General features: G+C 41.5%; 1 protein-coding gene across 1 annotated transcript; it reads right to left on the reverse strand.

The window, feature by feature from the left end:
- Positions 1-2,639: 2,639 nt before the first annotated feature.
- LOC127762963 (kinesin-like protein KIN-7C) lies at positions 2,640-9,109 on the reverse strand. Its single transcript, XM_052287508.1, has 14 exons — positions 8,814-9,109; positions 7,986-8,284; positions 7,333-7,422; positions 7,145-7,245; positions 6,947-7,060; positions 6,779-6,860; positions 6,624-6,691; positions 6,224-6,289; positions 6,006-6,130; positions 5,181-5,508; positions 4,859-4,960; positions 4,067-4,771; positions 3,459-3,754; positions 2,640-3,348 (listed from the first exon to the last, which is right to left on the reverse strand). The coding sequence occupies exons 2-14, from the start codon at positions 8,230-8,232 to the stop codon at positions 3,018-3,020; spliced, it is 2,655 nt and encodes an 884-aa protein (XP_052143468.1). The 5' UTR covers positions 8,233-8,284; positions 8,814-9,109; the 3' UTR covers positions 2,640-3,017.
- Positions 9,110-19,571: the final 10,462 nt, after the last annotated feature.

The following is a 19,571-nucleotide window of genomic DNA, read 5'->3' on the forward strand; positions in this document are numbered from 1 at the left end:
GGAAGAGTGCTCGCTAGAAACGATGAAGTAGCTAAGCCTTGAAGCCAAATGGAATACAACCTAAGAGCATGTATAAATGTAGAGCCTGATATGAGCTCTTAGCATGTATAAATGTAAATGCAGTGCGCTAGAAACGATGAAGTAGCTAAGCCTTGAAGCCAAATGGAATGCAACAATAATGTAATTTAATTTCTTGGGAATATTTTGTCTCCATATCAGGACGAAACAATAGCGTGTGGATTGGGGAAGCACCAGTATTGTGGTGGTGTAATCGTGGTTGCGAGACTTCACTTACTAGGGTTTAAATCATGGTGCCCACAAATATATACACACTTGAGTGTGATATCAATAGGAAATCAGCGATGCTATGGATATGCCGTTCGTTTCTTTTAACATGTGTTATGGGACACACTTTTGGGTGTGCGAGCGTGGCATGCGTCTTCGGTTAATAAAAAAAGTGCTGATTTTGGATACTTTGTTTTACAGTTTATGGAAAACAAGTACTATATATAACCTGTAGGTTGATGGTCATAAATAACGGGCTATGCAGATTATCACCATTATTAATATGTTGTCTCTATTTTTATACGGATACTCAAATAGTATTTTAATCAAGGTGTGATTTTATGATACGTAGTCCTTCGACTTGCAGTCTAAGACCCTGTTTAGATGGGAGTAAAACTTTTAAGTCCCTATCAGATCGAATGTTTGGACACTTAATCCTCTTGCGTATTCGCTAAAAGTTTTATAATCCAATTACTCAAACTGAAATTAACACTTGTGAAGAAACCATTTATACTCCCGGTTGGTAACCCCCTTTAGTCCCGGTTTTCCAACCGGGACTAGCAATCCGGGACTAAAGATGCCCATCTATCTTTAGTCTCGGTTGGTAACACCAATCGAGAATCTTTAGTTCCGGTTGTTAACATCAACCAGGACTAAAGAGAGGGTAGCGGCAATCCCACTAGGTCTCCTTTTCTTTTTTTTCATTGTTTTTTAGCTAGAGTTTAATCTCTTTATTTTCTCCCAAATCGAGTGGGATGCATATTCCCAAATCAAACCCCAAATCAAAGTAACATCCCAAAACATTCACATCACAAATCTTAAGTTACTTGTACACACAAATCAAATACATCACAGATCTTAAAAAAATTACACACAAACCAAATACATCATATATTATACATCTCAGATTCATACAACAAATCACAAAATTATACATCTCAGTGAATCACAAATTGTAAAAAAAAAAGAAAAAAGAATGGATGCCGGTAGCGTCGCTTGCCGCCGCTCGCTACTCGGCCCGTGCGCGGCCGCCTGCTGCGTGCGGCCCTGCTGGGCACGGGAAGGTAGCTAGGAGGGGGAGGAGGCGGCCCGGGCATCGGATGTGAAGGGAGGAGGGGGAGGAGGAGAGGGAGATGGATCTGAGGAGAGGAGAGGCCGATTGTTGAGGAGATTGAGGCTGGTTGTGGGGGAGAGGATATGGAATATGGATTATATACTACGCGTGATTTTAGCCCCGGTTGGTAATACCAACTTTACCAACCGGGAGTAAAGATCTAGGAGATCTTTAGTCTTGGTTGGTAAAGTGGTGATCTTTAGTCCCGGTTTGTGACACCAACCGGGACTAAAGATCTCTCTGACAAGGGACTGACAGGTTGGTGATCGTAGAATGGCTATGGGGTTTTAAACCGGGACTAAAGATGATCTTTAGTGCCGGTTCTTTTTTGTAACCGAAACTATTGTAGTTTTGGGGCGACCGAGCAAATATCAGTTTTCCAGTAGTGTAAGTATACCAAATAACATAATTAATTTACTCTAGCAACAAACTCAATGCATGCACCATCCCCACTATTTTCTAACCAATAGCAAATCAAGATATTGCATGTGGGTTATAAATGCTTGTGTGCATGGATGCATGCATCAATGTCCATTTACTCCAATGCACAAATAACGAATATACCTAATGAATGAATACAAATATGTATATCATTTAGAAATAACCTAAAAAAACTATATGTAGATCAATTTGAAATGGAGGGAGTATTCTTGTAGTTATCCTAAATTTCCTCTTGATTTTCTACTGCGTTTTCCCTTTTTTTTCCCCTTCCAAACAGTTCACAATAAACGCAGCTTACCATGTGGTTACCGTCTGAAATCGCGAGTAACTATCTCTAAAATATGGAACCACTGTCAGATCAAAATAATTTGTTTAAAATTTTGACGAATTTTATACGGTTTTTCACAGCTACCGAGCAACACCTATAATATCGTGAAGGTCGATAACCCCCGCTGAAATAGTACGGGAAAACGATGGATTAGACATCCGGCTGAGGTACTATTGCCTCAAAACCTCAAAATGTGGATGCCGTAAAGATTAATTCTCCGGGTTTCATAATTCTTGATATTTTGAACAATGAAACGGCCTTTAAAACATATTTTTAACTATATTTTTCTATTTATAATATATACAATAAATAAACATTTTTTATTTTTATTATAGTACTTTGTGAAATAAATCTATATATGTTATTCTAGTGATTATAAACAAAATAAATTTTAAAGCCATCGATAGTTATAAATGTTTGTTCTCATGTTTATCGAGAATTATCAAACCAAAGAGAGAAACCTACTCCAGCTTGTAAAAATATACTCGTCACATGCGGCATTCTCTTCCGCATTTCTAGTAAGGACCGTTATATCAAAGCGGATCTACAAGCAAAATACGAGAAACTAGCACACGTTATACAACACAACACCGTTTGGCTCTGCGGCGATATAATGTCAGCAGCAATCAAAGACCGGCGGCGGCTGGGCAGAAACATGCACGAGGCCGGCAACACAAAGGGCGCAAACGGACGCCACCATCAATTTTGTGCTTCCTAAAATCCTATGGACAATCTGAACACGCAGATACACCAAGATCGAAAAGGGGAAAAAAAAAGGAGAAAAAACAAAAGATCCTTTGGTCAGTCGCATCGTCGTGTCAGCCTTGTTTCGTGTGTGGTCGATCCAAATCAGGCGAACGAAGGGATCCCGTATCTCCAGCCGTTGGAGGATCGCCGCCGGGTCGGCTGCTGCTGCGGCGCGAAGCTGAGCCCGAACATCTCCTTGAGAACTTGGCCTGGCTCCTGGAGCCCGATCAGCTTGGCGACCAGGGACGCGCTCTCCCTGACATGCTCCAGGTCTTTCGTCTCGGTCCAGAGGCGGCGAGCGACCTGCAGTTTCCTCCTCTTGGAGTCCAGCGAGACACCCCATTTTGTGTACGTGTGCTCCCTCTCCTCCGTGGACAGCCGCTTCTGCATCTGCCTGGCAAGCATCTCCCTCTCCCGCTGCAACTTCTTTGCGCTGCATTACAGCAGAGCACGGGGCTTATGAGTTGCTCATGATGGTTTGGCGCTAATTTTAAGGTTATGGCACAAAAGAAGTGAATGAATGGAAACGAGTAATTTACGCACCTCGCAACAGGGGAAGTACTCAGGCTGCCTACTATCGCATTGCTAGGGGTGCTCCCCCTTGAGTATGTATCTCTCAGGAATGATAGCCTTCGAAGCTCCACTTCCATGTAGATCGAGTCAGCTGCTTCTCCCTTGAATAGCAAGAAAAAGTAAGTCCTGTGGACCAAGGAAATGCTGCAAGCTTGCCAAAGCTCGATGATCTCTTGCTGCTTCTTCTCGAATTCCAAAGGCCATCGAGAAGGTGACTGAGAAACACCCTCGATCGGGTCCAATCCGATGCTCTTTCCATTTGCATTCTAAAACATGGATGAAATGCCAATAATTTAATTACTTGCTGAAGCATAGAAAAAGAAGTATTCAGCAGAAAACACTATTTATTTTAGATTATTAGTTGGAATGCTAATGGTATGTGGCTTTTGAGGGGTGGGAGAAATTGTTGAAATTCTATGATAGAGTCCCAAGAGCCAGGATGTTAAACCGAAGCAATACTATATATAAGCATGTATTTTCCTAACCAGCATCACATAATCACATTTTTCTTGAATAAAACAATAATTAAATGAACTGCAGAGCTAAGTGCCCTCAAAGCTAATTAGATATTTTCATACCTGGTCACCTAACTGCTTCTGATAATGAACCTGGGCCATCTCTTTGAGTTCAGCAACAAATTCACCAATACCAGTGAATTCTGTATCGCATGCAACAGACCCATTTGTCTTTGCATCCTTAAAAGTGCTGATCTCAGAACTCATGGATCCTGCCCTTGAAAGTGTGTCGGTCTCTGCATCATAGTGCAGTGCAGATCCTCTTCTATGAGATTCCACAGGTCTTCCTGGGAACTCCACCAAACTTCTATTTAGTGGAGTGCAATCATCCATCTCCATATCGTCAAACATAGTAGAACCTGTCAGTGATCTACAGCTCCTGCTTCTACCAATTACTCTTAAGTTTGATGAGTTACGTGTTGAAGATCCTAGATCTTTGGCTAGACTGACAAAAGGCCTTCTAATATTCTCCAAGTGTTCCTCCAAAGTAATAGGAGCTTCGCCAGAGGGCCTTGAATGCCTAGAATTCACTGATGCATTTGAATCATTTCCATGCAAACCAGAATTCATATTTGAATCTTGTGGGCTACTACTTTCACCAGCTGATAAGTCCAACTGGTCATTTCCTCCTGTCCGATTGCTTTCAATACATCGCACTTCCTTGTAAAGATCTGAATCATCATGAGAGACCTGAGAACTATCATCTCTGCTGACGCTTGGGGGCATTCCAACAGATGGAGGGCTTCTGACTGAATGCTTTCCTTGAACCTAAAATATAAACAAAACAAACATGACCCTGCCAGAACAACGAGATGAAACAAAACTAAATTTCAGAAGTCATGGCAGAGAATATACTTGACGGTTCAGGTCATGATCACCGACAGATTGCAGCAAATCCTGCAACCTGGATTGAGCCAAATCACGTTGTGACTTCAGTTCTTTTATTTCTTTCTCCATCTGCAATGGACATGACATGAAATTTTATGGATGTGTGCAACAGAAACAACAAACTTTTTTTGTCAAGTAGAATAGTGTGGAAATACTCGTAATGGACAAGGCAAAAGTGGCAGCAAGTAAGATAGACCAGATGCACACAAAAACAATAGTTTTCTGCAAATTCCAGTATGAGCCGTGGAGGAGAAAACAGGGAGGTAAGAAAAGTGACAAGTAACTTTACCTTTCTGATTTGGTTGTCCTTTTCCTTCAATAATGTTTCGAGACTGGAACTCTGAACTGGATGCCGCAACTCGCTCTCCAATCTAGCAAGTTCCTTTTGCAAGTGCTTAACCAGTGCTTTATCAGACATGACCACATTAACCTGAGCATTTGTAACTACTTCCTTTGCACAACTCCCAAATAGCAGAGTATTTCTTGATTGCTCAATGTGGCTAGTGGCAGGGCTCAGTGTACAAATAATTGCAGTTCTTGCATTACCTCCCAAAGATGGCTGTAGTATGCGTGTAAGCTTTGAATCTCTATACGGTATGTGTGCATTACTTCCCATGCTGCATTAATGAAAAGATATAACTGATATCACTTGGGCGAAATTCCAAGCAAACATTACTGTAAACATCCCACTTTATTGTACACTATATAAAATCCCAAAAGAAAATACATATGCATAAAGCATGCTTAAATATGTCAGCACACAAAAAATTGTGCAAAACATGACATGTACTACACAAAATAAAATGATATAAAAAATATATTATCTGTTATCAAACAAATGCAACCCTATTGCCTTTTTATGTTTTACATATCTAACAATATTTTTGCACAAATTCTGTGCACATAATACATGCTCCAAATATATATCTTTCCTAGAATTCTCTAAAGCGACAAGTGTGAAATCAAAACATATATGGAGCTACATGACTACAGCCATCCTTAAAAAATCATACTCTGTCAAGCAACAAACTTTTCTCTAAATAAGACAACCAAATTTTCCTATAACGTGGATTGAACTAAATAAAATTGCACAGTTTCAAGTTGAGATTCGGACCTCAGTTTTCTAATGACAGTGCCAAGGGCAAGCAAACTCCTATTAATGTGACAACCTTCTTTCAGTCTTGTGCCAGCTGACAATGCCTGAGATGCACGCTCACTTCCAGCCAGATCAACAAAGTTCTGCATGGGGAGAAATGGAGAATGAATAATGCATGCACCTAATTTTTCCAATAAAAAGAACTCCATGATAGACTTGTAAGATGTTATTCTTACTGCACTAGCCACGAGTGTAGTTGACTTGTCCTTTCCTAAGAACTCACGAGCAGAGCTTTCAACTGTCTGAATTGATTGACAAATACATCAGCCAAAATGAAGCATAAACTCAACGATGACAATTTATACCAAAGTACTACCTCCGTCCCAAAATAAGCGCAGCCATGAGTTTCTGCGCCCAATTTTGATCGTCCGTCTTATTTGAAATTTTTTTATAATTAGCATTTTTATTGTTATGAGATGATAAAACGTAAATAGTACTTTACTCGTGACTTCTGTTTTTAATTTTTTTAAAAAAGTTTTCAAATAAGACGAACGGTCAAAGTTGGGCGCAGAAAACCATGGCTGCACTTATTTTGGGACGGAGGGAGTAATTCATAGATTTGAGTAAAGAACAAACCAATCGAAGTATCTGATGGGATCTAGAACTTTTTTCGTTTAAGAAGGTCTCCCCTGTCCTCCTTTGAGCTATTGCAAGTACATAAGCACATGTGAGATAAACGGTTTCACCAATTACAAATAATGTATGCCTGCTATAAGTAATCAATTTTGCACCTTCACACACAGAAATAAGTCCCTTGAGATGGTTCCAATCCCTTAATACAACCTCTGTAAGATTCTCTACATAGGTGCCCTTCTGTTGAATAAATAGCATAATAAAGTCAGAAGCAAATACATTGCAGGATAATAATTATCAAGGATAATAAGGAGCCCTTTTTTCACCTCTGCATCATCCCAGAGTCTAAGAGGGGTATTTTCCGCACTAAGAAGATCCCTTATAACTTCATTATATATTTCAATCGCAGAGAACTTCAACACAAAGGCTCTCTCTTCATGCTGAAAAAAAAAAGATCATTTGAAGACTGTAAAATACGACCAAACTCTGACATGGGATCAGAAGATGGACGGAAGTTTGGTTACCTTGTTAATATAATCATATATATCTGCTACTGTATATTCTGTTACTCCAGTCATAGTGTATGTCTTTCCACTGCTGGTTTGTCCATATGCAAAAATACTTGCTGTAAAAGGGAATGCACTCTGATTTAGCTCAAATGTCTTAACATATTTTGAAATTGTGGTATGTGTCGTGTGTGGTTTGCACTCACAGTTAATGCCACTAACTACAGAGAGGGCAACTTCCTTCACCCCTTCCTCGTAGACTTCTTTGGTACTGCAATCAGAGTGAAATACCCTATCTGCAATGAAAGGATGCTTATGTTAATCATGCAGGGTCCAGAATTTAACTTGGAGGACTGAATCAGGAAATTCCAGGTGACATGATGCACCAAAGAGAACACAATTATCTAGGATGGTGCCTCTGGCATAAATTATTAAAATGAAGCCAATCTCAATAAAGTTTCTTTAACAAGGTGGGCTCTCATCTGGGCAACCAACCACAACCATTCCCTGCAATCTTGGACTGCATTTACTTAACCAGCATCAATCATAATTCTTCAAATATTACTAATCCACGAAACACTGTGTTACAGTGACAAGTTAGTTTTAGAGAACAGCATTACCAATCTACTGTACTATCAAAATAACCTTACATAGCAATTCTGTACATCAAAATGCTTCAAACTGTCAATGACAAATGATATGAATTGTAATATGACGAATATACACAATTGTGAAAGAGTCAAAGCCAATATCTTGTTTGAAGGTTCCATGAACCATGATTACAAATGTTATCTACTATTCTCCAACACAAGAATATCTAAGCAATGACCATCTGCAACAATTGTATCAGCAAACTCACCGAACGTGTATGCTGTTGGCGCCGTGGGTCGGTCAGGGAAGGTGCTCCGGAACATGACAGTGCTGTCATTGATGCACTCCCACTCCGCTGGCTCCCCCCTAGCAACCTCCTTCTCGCTCAGCGGCCTCAGCCTCACCAACACCTGTATCCTATCCATCTTCCCGGCGCCTCCACAGCCGCCATTGACTGCCTCAGCTGCACCCATCTTGTCCCACTGCACCAGCTCGTCGCCTCCAATCGCCCCCATCTCTCTCCCGCTCACTCCCCCCTTCTCCTATCCCTCTTTTCTCCTACACCATCTGCAAGCAGTGCGGGACCATTATACAACAGACCCAACCAAGAAGCAAGGCATATAAAAACCAAAAGGAACAACAAGCCAAGCCACCAACGGGGACGAGATGCACGAATTCGTCCTGTTGCTGTGAATTTGAGTGCGGGGCAAGGCTGCTGACGAGATTGATGCAGCGGGTGGAGGAGAAGGCAAGCATTTCTGTGGACCCTTACGAAGTAATTACGCACGTAATTAGTACAGTTGTTAGCACGTCCGATAATCGGATACAACTTGAGAACCACCGATTAATCAAATCAAATCCATCACCACCACCACCCCACCCAGCTCCTGCTCAGGTTACCAATCATCCTTCTCGCGAAATCCCCAAACTAATTAATAGTACTACAGATCTGCATGAACCAGTTCACCCAGACCTAACAGCCGACACAGTACCCCCCGGCCAGAGATCAACATCACCGAACAACTCGCCAACCAACCAGCAATGCTCAAGCGAGTAGCAGCGCCCACGGGGAGGGAGGGAGGGAGCAGGCCGTTACCGAGGCTGGGCGAAGGCGGCGGCCGGCTCCGGAAAAACGCAGGCACGCGGCGGCGGCTCCCCGCGGCGTGACGGTTGAGCGGCGGAGCCCCGCGGCGGCAGCCATGGCCCTTCGAGTGTTTGAACTCCTTCGCTAATTTGGCGGTGGAGGTGGAGGTTTTGGGGGAGGTTGGAGGTGGTGGATGGAGAGAGAGCGGGCGCTTCACCGCGTGCGGGCTGTGCTCCCCACGCCGATCTTGTTGAATTTGTGGGGGGAGAGAGAGAGAGAGAGAGAGAGAGAGAGAGGCGAGAGGAGTGCAAGAGACGGTGGTGTACAGTGGAGGAGTAGTACTTTGTTTTTTTCTCTTTTTTTTTTTTGGTGATTTTTTTGTTTGTTTGAGTCTTCTCCAACCCAAGGAGACCGTTGCGCTGAGTCGTTTGTCTTCTCTTCCCCTGGGGTTGTTTTCAATGGCTCTGTGGCTCTCTCTGTCGATTGTTCTTTGGTGGGTGTTTTTGAATGCGAGACCCCATGGAGAATAGGGTTGTTGAGTGGAGCCCATGTACGTTTTTTTTGGAGCATACAGGGTGCCATACGGCATAGTAACATGAGCTGTCTATTTTACAATGCTACTTTTAATTCTTTTTAGAAAATGACATTTTCTTTACTTATATTGTCCTTTCGGCATCGACATAGTATGTGTTTCTTCAATTGTTTAGTATGAGGGATAAGGAGGGGATGAAAAACATCAATTTGCAAGTTTTCAAACAGCTACTGCTACTACTTTTGCACACAATGTAAACGGCTGCGGCGCACAGCCATGGCTACTAGCAATCTACTAGCGATAGCTGTAGCCACAATCAAATAAAAGGCAGCCAAACAATCCCAATATGAGAAAGATGATTTATTTTATAGATGATGTCATACTTACATAGGATTTAAAATGGTTTAAAATAGTAATTGCTACCAGTGAATATCAACTACGTAGAAAGTATGAAGTATAGCTACTATTTCTATTTCACAATATTTGTATGTAACCTACCATGCACATACAATGGAGTTTAAAAAAAACTACAAGAAAACGATAATGGACAAAAAAAAAAAACACTATTGACATCTCACTTTGACTATAAATTAATTTTAAATGGTTAGGTTCCGATGACTAGAAATTGTATTGTTATATATGTGAAATGACACTTCAATAATATAACATATTTTTAAAGTGTTTGTAATTGTTTTTTCCTAGAAGAAGTAGTCAAAATTTGAGATGAAATATAATGTCAATGCAAATTATTTGATTAAAGAGGTAGTAACAAGATTCGGTGTTGTCGAAATTTTGGTAGAGCGTCGGTGTTCCATTTGTTGCCAAAACTTTGGGAAATTGTTTTAGCCCCTTTTTTTCTTGGCAAATAATTTGGCCTCGGCAATTTTTGGGCAACAAACCAAATGAACATCCAGTTTCATTGGCATTTACCAACTTATTTATGTCAAATTAGCATAGAGTTAAAAATTTCGTAATATATATGAATGGGTACTTCCAAGGAGATGAACCGATATTATTAAATGCGGGGACTATACACAGTACCTTGGACATCACATGGATACTGGCGAGTATCGCACATAATTGAAGTACTTTGCTGAAGATCATCAATGCAGAGAGTAATTCCGAGTCATGACGGGCACGGGGTGTTTTGCCACATTCAGGTATTTAACACGCCGCAAGGACCAGTGCATTTCCTAAATTACCGTCGTGAAAACTAAATTCAAATGTGTGACCGTACAGAAGCCGAATTTCACACAGGAACTTGCACTATACTATGTAACTGTAGCTACTAGTAATTCACGTGTGCGACGACCTTGCGATCTGGAATCCTAAACATCATGTCCCCAGGTTGGCCTTTTGAACGACAACCACTCACCAACGGCTATAATCAGGTGCTGATCTGAATATTTTAAACATGACTGCATATCTTGAGTGCCCCTGCCTTGGTAGTTAAATTTGGAGTCAGCTTGTAGCCGAGAATGCTACCTGGCGATCGATCGCTAGGGATCGCTAGGGGCGATTAAATTTCTGATTCCCTCCCTCTACCTGATTTTCTTTTTTAGCACCGCATTACTTTCCTATTTTAGTAAATTTATAAATATAAAGTTTGTACACCTCAAATTTATACATCTCCATAATTTTTTTTTAAAAATAAAAAGTTAGAAAAAATTATGTATAGAAATACTATATATAAAAAATTTGAATTCAAATTTAAATTCAATATGAATTGGGTACGTAAACTTTAGGTCTATAAACTTTAGATGTGTAAACTTTAGATGTATAGAAATACTATATATAGAAAATATTTGAATTCAAATTTAAATTTGAATCGGATATAATTCAAATTTGAATTTGAATCGGGTATATAAACTTTAGCTCTATAAATTTTAGGTGTATAAACTTTAGATATATAGAAATATTATATATGAAAAATATTTGAATTCAAATTCATATTTGAATCGGATATATAAACTTTTGACTTATAAACTTTTAGTCTCTAAACTTTAGATGTGTAAACTTGAGGTGTATAAACTTTAGATGCATAAATTACTAAAAATATAAAAGTAATACGGTGCCAAAAAATGAAACCAGATAGAGAAAGAGAGGGGGAGGGGTGGGGAGCGAATCTGACGGTGATCGATCGCCTATTAGACGTACCCGCTTGTAGCACCTTGTCGGATAGGAGTATTAGGTTCTCAAAAAAGAATAGTAGTATTAAACCTCCTGATTTTCACTCGCGTTTGTACTTTTCTTGGTCTGACATGATTAGTCTCCTATATTTTGCTTGGAAGTTTCTTTTCAGGATATACTTATAAAGTCTACCGAGTTCCACAAAGCCGTGTCGGCAAGCACAATACTATACTCCAACGGCTGCCAGCTGCCCAATTCGGCCGGCTGACCATAACGAACCCTCGTTTTTTTAGCGAATGAAAAGGAACATACAGGTGCTACTCGCTGGATTTCGCTTACAACAGCGTATTTACAAACGAAAAATAACTTATGAATAAAAACTTTATATACGTGTTCCTAACGATCTAAGATCAAAGGTTGAAAAATAAATTCGATGAAAAAAATCTCTAAATCAACTCCAAATTTAAATTTCGCTAATATGCATAAACATAAGCGACAAGATAAGGTCATACTCCCTCAGTCCCATAAAAAACAACCTAGTACCGGATATGACGAATCTGAACATATAGTACCGGATTTGGCACATTCTAATACTACGAATCTGGACATATGTTCAGATTCATAGTTAGAATGTGTCTTATCTAGTACTAGATTCGTTTTTTTACGGGAGGGAGGGAGTACGTTGCAACTGATTAACTATCTGCCCGTGTTTTCCGTCAGGGCGTGAGAGAGATGAGAGTCCGAGAAGCTAAGCACGCGGGGAACATCCGCATCCTGCAACATCGATCCGTCCGTCCGTGTCCGTGCCCGTGTCCAAGCGGCTAGCGCGCCAGTTTGGGCAGAACGCCGTGCGTTTTTCTGTTGTTTTTACTACTCTGCAGTCAGTCCTGCTTGGTCTTGGAGCACGGAGGAGATTGCCGCCTTGCCGCAGACGCACGCGGGGCCAGTCGGTAGCACTAGTAATCTGGTGGTATCATACGCTGTGGCCCGAGTTGGAAGGTGCTCACCTGTACTGCTGTACAGAGTGTGCGTACTGCATCGTATGTTCTAATGTTCAAATGATCAAATCTTTTTTTTTTTGGAACACCATTCATGATTCATATGATCAAATCTTATCCCTGGAGAAAAAAGTTACCTCGTAGGTTGGTTCCAAGTTCTGGCAAGGTATATGAACTGATCCAGCAGAATTGGAACCATAATAACATTTTCTATTTGACTGATTTAGTTGAACTGTTCAAGTAATTACTCAGAATTATTTCTTCTTCTATGCGGGGAGACTCTGAATTATTTCGATAAGATCGCTAAACTTTATTTTAACTCTTGTCTCAGTTTTGTCTCGCTTCTTATAAAACAGCGTAGGCTGACAACAGCAGGGCCCGGCCCAGTTATGCAACAAGCTCAGGCCAGCCTTAGAAGGCCCACTTGATTGGTAAATGGTCCTCCACCCTGAGGACCTGAACCCTGTCGATGCTAACCCAATTCACGGGCCTCTTGTGAGCCCAGCCGGGCCTAACAGGTTGTCCGATCCATTCGCTGATGCACACGATTGAGCAAATCTCTTCCATTGAAAAAGATCGGTTTCGACAGAAAACTGCAACCACATTTATCGAGTAATTTCAGTCGAATTTTTTAAGCCTTTTCTCATACTGGGCACGTGTTGTTGCTTGCCTATGGTGTATTCATATGTTTCTATCTCTTTTGTATTTTTCCCTTACTGTCTTGATTTGTCCATAGTAGAGTACAGTGTATGTATTAAATTTACGATGTAATTATATGTAATTTATAGTGTAAAAAAAGTACTAACCGTTTTTTATTGTGGTACTAAATTTTAGCCCTAAAAGATTGAGCAATTTACTTTTCCCTATAAAAAGATCAGACAAGTATTAGTCAGTGTATTAGTTTGTCCATCCCAATCTCCCCACAACGGTTTTTCCCATTGGTTGATTTATTATCTAAAGAGTAACACAAAACATCTCAATAGTACTCCAGTATACACTACCACACGTACTCACTGGTGCTACCATATCATAAATTGATGGTATTGATTCCCTAACCAACAAGACCGTAGCGAGAAGAAACAGTACGTGCAGTAGGGTGGCAACATCCGTGCATGTCATCAAAGCTACCGATACAATGAAACTCCCAAGTCCTACACAGAAACCATTTGCTACTAGTGTCTTGCTTGGTGTGAACGGCAAACAACAGCGAGATTTTGATGGCACCGAACGAACGACCTCCCATCAACTTTTACTCTTCCCAGCATCGCAATTTTCACGAGCGATGATGCAATCCAGTACAGCGTCACACGATCGATAGCTAGGAGGATGTGCCTTGCAAGCGATGGAAAAGAAGCCCGGAAAACGAGCTCCAAAGAGGAAAAAAGCCGGCCGGCTTTTGTTTTTCGGTTTTCTCGATAAAGAAAAAGTGGGTGGCTTTCTCTTTTGGGTGTGTTGATCTCTCTTTTCGGTTAAATTGCTGGGTTCTCGCCGAACTGCACGCCAACGCTTGAACGGCACATCTCTCTCGCTCAAGATAGAAATATCAGAGAAAGGCACGTGCCAACATTCCTCTTCTTGATGGAAGTTCCCAGTTAAATTTGTGAGCTCTGAATCTGAATCGATATATGTGATCATCTTTTTTATTGGATCAATGCTATTACAAATATGCCATTTTAGATAAATGTCATTACTATTCACGAAATCGGCTACGCCACTAGAATTTGGAGAAATTGGAACTGTGCCACTCCGTCGCGTTTTCCGTCAGACCCCTAACGTGGGACCCACATGCCAGTTCCATCTTCCTCCATCCTCCCTCTTTTATCTTCCCCGCGTGCAGATGAGACTAAGGAGATTTTTGATGGAAAACGCGACGGAGTGGCATGATTCCAATTTTCCAAAATTTCAGTGGCACGTAGCCGATATCGTTAACAGTAGTGGCATTTATCTAATATAGCATATTTGTAGTGGCATGGAGCCAATTAAACCTTTTAGAAACGGGAGCCATTAGCGTGAAAATATTTTGAGTTTAGTGTTCCCCCAAGAATTAACTAAGAAATAAAATGAGTTTGCCAAGGTAATTAAAAACTAAAATTTAAAACAACTCGGTCTTGTAGCAAGACTATATGGGATTTATTATTGTCGAAGAACGCATGTAATCTTCTATTTTTGGCGTTGTATCCTCTATATTTAATGTCCATGGATTGTATATTAAGTCTCGTAATCACCTTTCATTCATTTCAATGTTTCCCATTTTTCCTAAGTCGGGTTTATATGAAATCGGTCCGCATTGATTGTATGAGTTGAGCCAATCTCCCTCTTTATGTTCTCATGATATTAGAGCGAAATTAATTCCACGTGTTTCCTTCTCTCCTTCATCTTTCCGCCGCACCCATGAAGACATCTTCCATTCAGCTTCCCAACGGCGACAATGTCCACTCCTCCTCCCCAAGATACTGCGAAAGCCTCATCACAGCACTCGCAACCACCTATGTTGTGGTCGCCACCGGTATTTCGGCAAACAAGAGGATTTCCTTAGTGCCTAACCAATGCGCATGCAACCCAAGATGCCACCACTGTATGAAGCTAGGCGCAAGCGCCATGCATCTCCTCAACCATGATAGTGGACTGATGGTCCAGCTGCCCATGCCAAACTTGTTAGCCGGTGTGGCATCTACACCCTTTACCTAGATGGCTAGCACCCTCAACTCTCCAACATCAAGAGGAAATTGCCTGTTGTCCTCGACATGAAGAGTCCAAACTACACCAAGTGAAGGGAAATCTCCCTTTCTTTCCTCGACAAGTTTTGCCTGCTACTTCATGTGCTCGAACTTCCTCCTCCAATAGATGCAACCGGCACAGGGTGCAAGAGGACTTACCCATCCTCATCGCCTTTTCTACTACTCCATCTTCCACGATGTCCTTGACATCAACATGGATCCAACATATACATTTCGTGATCTAAGGGTCACTATCAAGAACATCTTCCATGAAAAACTGCAAAAACAAGATGTCCCAAATGATGGTTTCTTCAATCAATCGGTTGTGGTTGTTTTCACGATTGTCATAAAAGACGTTCTTGTTGGCGACCCACAGATCGCAGGTCATCTGTGTTGGCTCCATGATCATGTCAAGGAGTAACGGGAGATGGAGTAGTAGAGTACGGTGAAAATGGTAAAGTCCACCAGGTGTTGGTGGCATCAACAGGAGGATGAGAGTTGAGCACGTGACCTAGCATACCAAACTTTCCTAGGAAGGCAACAATAAAGAATATCCTCCACTTGGTGTAGTTCAAACTCTTCATGTCGAGGATAACAGGTACATGCGTCTTTACGTTGGGATGCTGAGGGCATCGATCGTCAAGGGAGAGGGTGCATTTGCCGTGCCAATGAACACATTCAGTATGGGCAGCGGGGACCATCACCATGGCTGAGGATATGCCTGATGCTTGTGCATGTGTTGTTGCCATGATGGTATCTTAGGCCGCTTGTATGTTGGCTATGGTGGCGAGGAGATCCTCTTGTTTGCCGGCAACGACACAACATGGGCGACTGCGAGCACCATGACGAGGTTGGCCACGGTGTCTTGAGAAGGAGGAGGAGGAGTGGCACCTCCCACAGGAAGCTGAGTGGAAGAGTTCTCCATAGGTGCAAGACGAATGAGAGAAGGAAGCAGGCAAGATCAATCATGCTCTAATACCTTGTGAACGTAGTGAAAGAGAAGGAGATTGGCTCAGCTCACACACAATCAGTGCGGGTCGATTTTAATGAAATAACTAGGCTTAGGAACATCCAAAAAACTTACAAGGGATGGAAGGTCATTAAGGGACTTATTATACAACCCCTACACACCAAATATAGAGGAGACAATGCCAAAAATAGAGTATTACATGCTATCTTTGACAGAATATGTTATCTACACATTCCCCTCCGATATAACTTTGACGATGACTACGATAAGTAATGGTATAGATTTGATGTACACCATCAATTTTACCGTGACCCTGGGGGTAGAGGGAAGAATTGGTCATGCAAGGAATAGGAGATGATTCCAAGTGTATGATTTTATAATCTAATGTTTAAGTGTTTGTTTGGCAAATATATCTTTTGGCTGCAACTTTTAATTCAAAACATGTGTCTTAAGTGTCTTAAGTGAAGACAATAATTTTAGGTTAAGTCAATACTCTTATTTTTAGTGTTATCAATATCAAGGGTAAATACTAAAAACAATGAAAAAAATTAAAACAATTCAAAATTAGGTTTTACCGTTCAATTTTGTCATATATCCACCATGCCCCTGAGATAGTTTACAATAAATAGATTATAATCTCTCATCTGACATAACCAATTTGAAAATTTGATAACTAAATTGGGGAAGCACCAGTATTGTGGTGGTGTAATCGTGGTTGCGAGACTTCACTTACTAGGGTTTAAATCATGGTGCCCACAAATATATACACACTTGAGTGTGATATCAATAGGAAATCAGCGATGCTATGGATATGCCGTTCGTTTCTTTTAACATGTGTTATGGGACGCACTTTTGGGTGTGCGAGCGTGGCATGCGTCTTCGGTTAATAAAAAAAAGTGCTGATTTTGATACTTTGTTTTACAGTTTATGAAAAACAAGTACTATATATAACCTGTAGGTTGATGGTCATAAATAACGGGCTATGCAGATTATCACCATTATTAATGTGTTGTCTCTATTTTTATACGGATACTCAAATAGTATTTTAATCAAGGTGTGATTTTATGATAAGTAGTCGTTCGACTTGCAGTCTAAGACCCTGTTTAGATGGGACTAAAATGTTTGGACACTAATTATAAATATTAAACGTAGACTATTAATAAAAGCCATTCATAATCTTAGACTAATTCGCGAGACGAATCTATTGACCCTAATTAATCTATGATTAGCCTATGTAATGCTACAGTAAACATTCTCTAAATATGGATTAATTAGGCTTAAAAAAATTATCTCGCGAATTAGCTTTCATTTATGTAATTAGTTTTATAAGTAGTCTATATTTAATACTCTAAATTAGTGTCTAAATACAGGGACTAAAGTTAAGTCCCTGTATCCAAACATCACCTATGTAATAACTAGTCGTAACTTATTTAAAGGGAAGATAAATTCTATTATCCATTATTAAAAATAAGTACAGGCCGAATACAATTGACCGAGAAATTCTTTTGAGAACTTTATGCACGTTATAATACTCCATGGATAAGCTTTCAAGTTATTAATTCGTTAGCGCAAATGGACCTTCCGCAAACAGTATAGTATACTCCGACCAGACGAGGTATATATATATACTCCACTATTCAGGCCAAGCATGCGTGATCCGTTGACCTTTCGGTTAGAGAGATCATTGACTTCACATATCTTACGTGCACACTCCTATACAATAACAGGAGTACTGGTACGTGTTAAACTCAATATTGTTGTTTTCCGCAAGCCGCTCTCGACGGTGACCGCATGGTATGGGATCCACGGTAGTAGCATGGTTGCGAGTAGAAGCGCCGAATCGGCGAAGACCCCGTCGTCCGCCCTCGGCGTCTCCGTCAGCGACTTGTCATCGTCCACGCGGCCGAGTCGGTGTGTACAATGTGTCAGTGTAGCTCCACTTGCGTGTCTTGCGGGGCATGACATGTGGAGGGGGCGGACTGCTAGGTGACGACGAAACGAGGAGGGAAAAAAAATCAAAGTTTTAAATCTGGGAATCGCCAAACGTTTGCTACGCTCAAATCGGTGACCGCTTAAATTTTTGGACGAGTTTGACTCAAACAGGCCGAGCCTGTTTTCGCGTGACTCCGTCGCAGGACGACGGCCCAAGAGTCAGCCGGGCAGGTTTCAAATTTCGAACGCGACCGCGCTCCTCCCGAAATGCAAAACGACGGAGTGAAACGGGCATATGCAGCCCGCCACGTTGGACGCAGACGCGGCACGGGGGCGACGTTGTATTCGCTACCGTTTGGGCTCCAGCACGCGCGGGACCAACTGGTCAGGAGCCGAGGCAGCAGTATCGACGAGCCGTCTCGCGCGTGCGCCGTCGTGTGTATCTTGCATTCTTGTCTTTGCTTCGAGCGAGAGGCGGGCGGACGCTTGGCCGTTTACCGGGCGAGGACGAGGTCTCGCCTCCGAGCACGCGACTACGCGAGGCGGCGTGGCCGGCTTCTTACCGAAACTGCCCCTCGTGGAGATCGGCAAGGCGGCAACCGCGGTTTGGCCCGCTATTTTCCTCGTAGCGAACGTGGGGCGGCGCTGGACTTCCGTCAGGGGGGGCACGGGGTGGCGTTTTGGTAACTTCGCCATGAGGCCCACGGTCAAATTTGGCGATTCCAAGTTTCCACCAGTTGGGCGTCAACGTGTGGGGCTGTATTGAGCTCGACGTAGACTAAAAATTCTGGAATTCCTTTTTTGGGTATTTCTCGGCTCGGTTTTGCCATTCCGAGGATAACTGGCAGCGCGCTGTCTGACGGTCTCTCTTTTGGCGCGGGCCAAGGTTTGTTTATTAATCGCGGTTAGGAGGAGGAGAACAGGTGAGACTCGCGAGGGAAATTTTGTCAAGGCCCGTCTTTGCTGCCCACTTCACCTGCTCTTTCGTAGCCACATCACAAGGGAAAAAAATACCAACAACTAAAAGATGATTTCGATGGTACAGTGAACGGCCTTTTCAATGATAAGTTCGAGCTCATTTCCACCTGCAGCTACAAGTGGGTAATCATCTCTTTCGTATCGTATCGCGGGATAACAACTTAAAAACAAGTTTAATATTAGAGTTAACTTTAAGCTTATAAGTCATATTAAAGTTAGCATGTACTAGTATATAGATGACCTATAAGGTTATCTTCTTTTTTTTTTTCTTTTCTTTATCTCTCACATATACATTCAATGTATTCATCTTGAAATATGTGAATAGCTCTATGAGAGCCAACCATTTTCATTTTTTAAATTATGTTTCATCCATATAAGTTTATAGTTGACTTATACCTTATTATTACATTTGTTCAAATGCTTCTGCAAACGCTATGGGTCGTCAGCCATCACCCTATTACTGCACCGTGATGATTGTATTTAAACTTTTCTCCTTAATAAAATACTTAATCC

This window comes from Oryza glaberrima, chromosome 2 (genome assembly GCF_000147395.1).
Source record: "Oryza glaberrima chromosome 2, OglaRS2, whole genome shotgun sequence".
NCBI lineage: Eukaryota > Viridiplantae > Streptophyta > Magnoliopsida > Poales > Poaceae > Oryza > Oryza glaberrima.

Bases quoted from the DNA above. Each gene is read 5' to 3' on its own strand.
- LOC127762963 (XM_052287508.1), bottom strand. From the start codon at position 8,232: ATGGGGGCGATTGGAGGCGACGAGCTGGTGCAGTGGGACAAGATGGGT. The intron at 7,246-7,332 runs GTGAGTGCAAAC...TCCCTTTTACAG, and splicing joins TGTAGTTAGTGGCATTAACT to CAAGTATTTTTGCATATGGA. The intron at 6,290-6,623 runs GTTTGTTCTTTA...CAATCAATTCAG, and splicing joins CCCATCAGATACTTCGATTG to ACAGTTGAAAGCTCTGCTCG.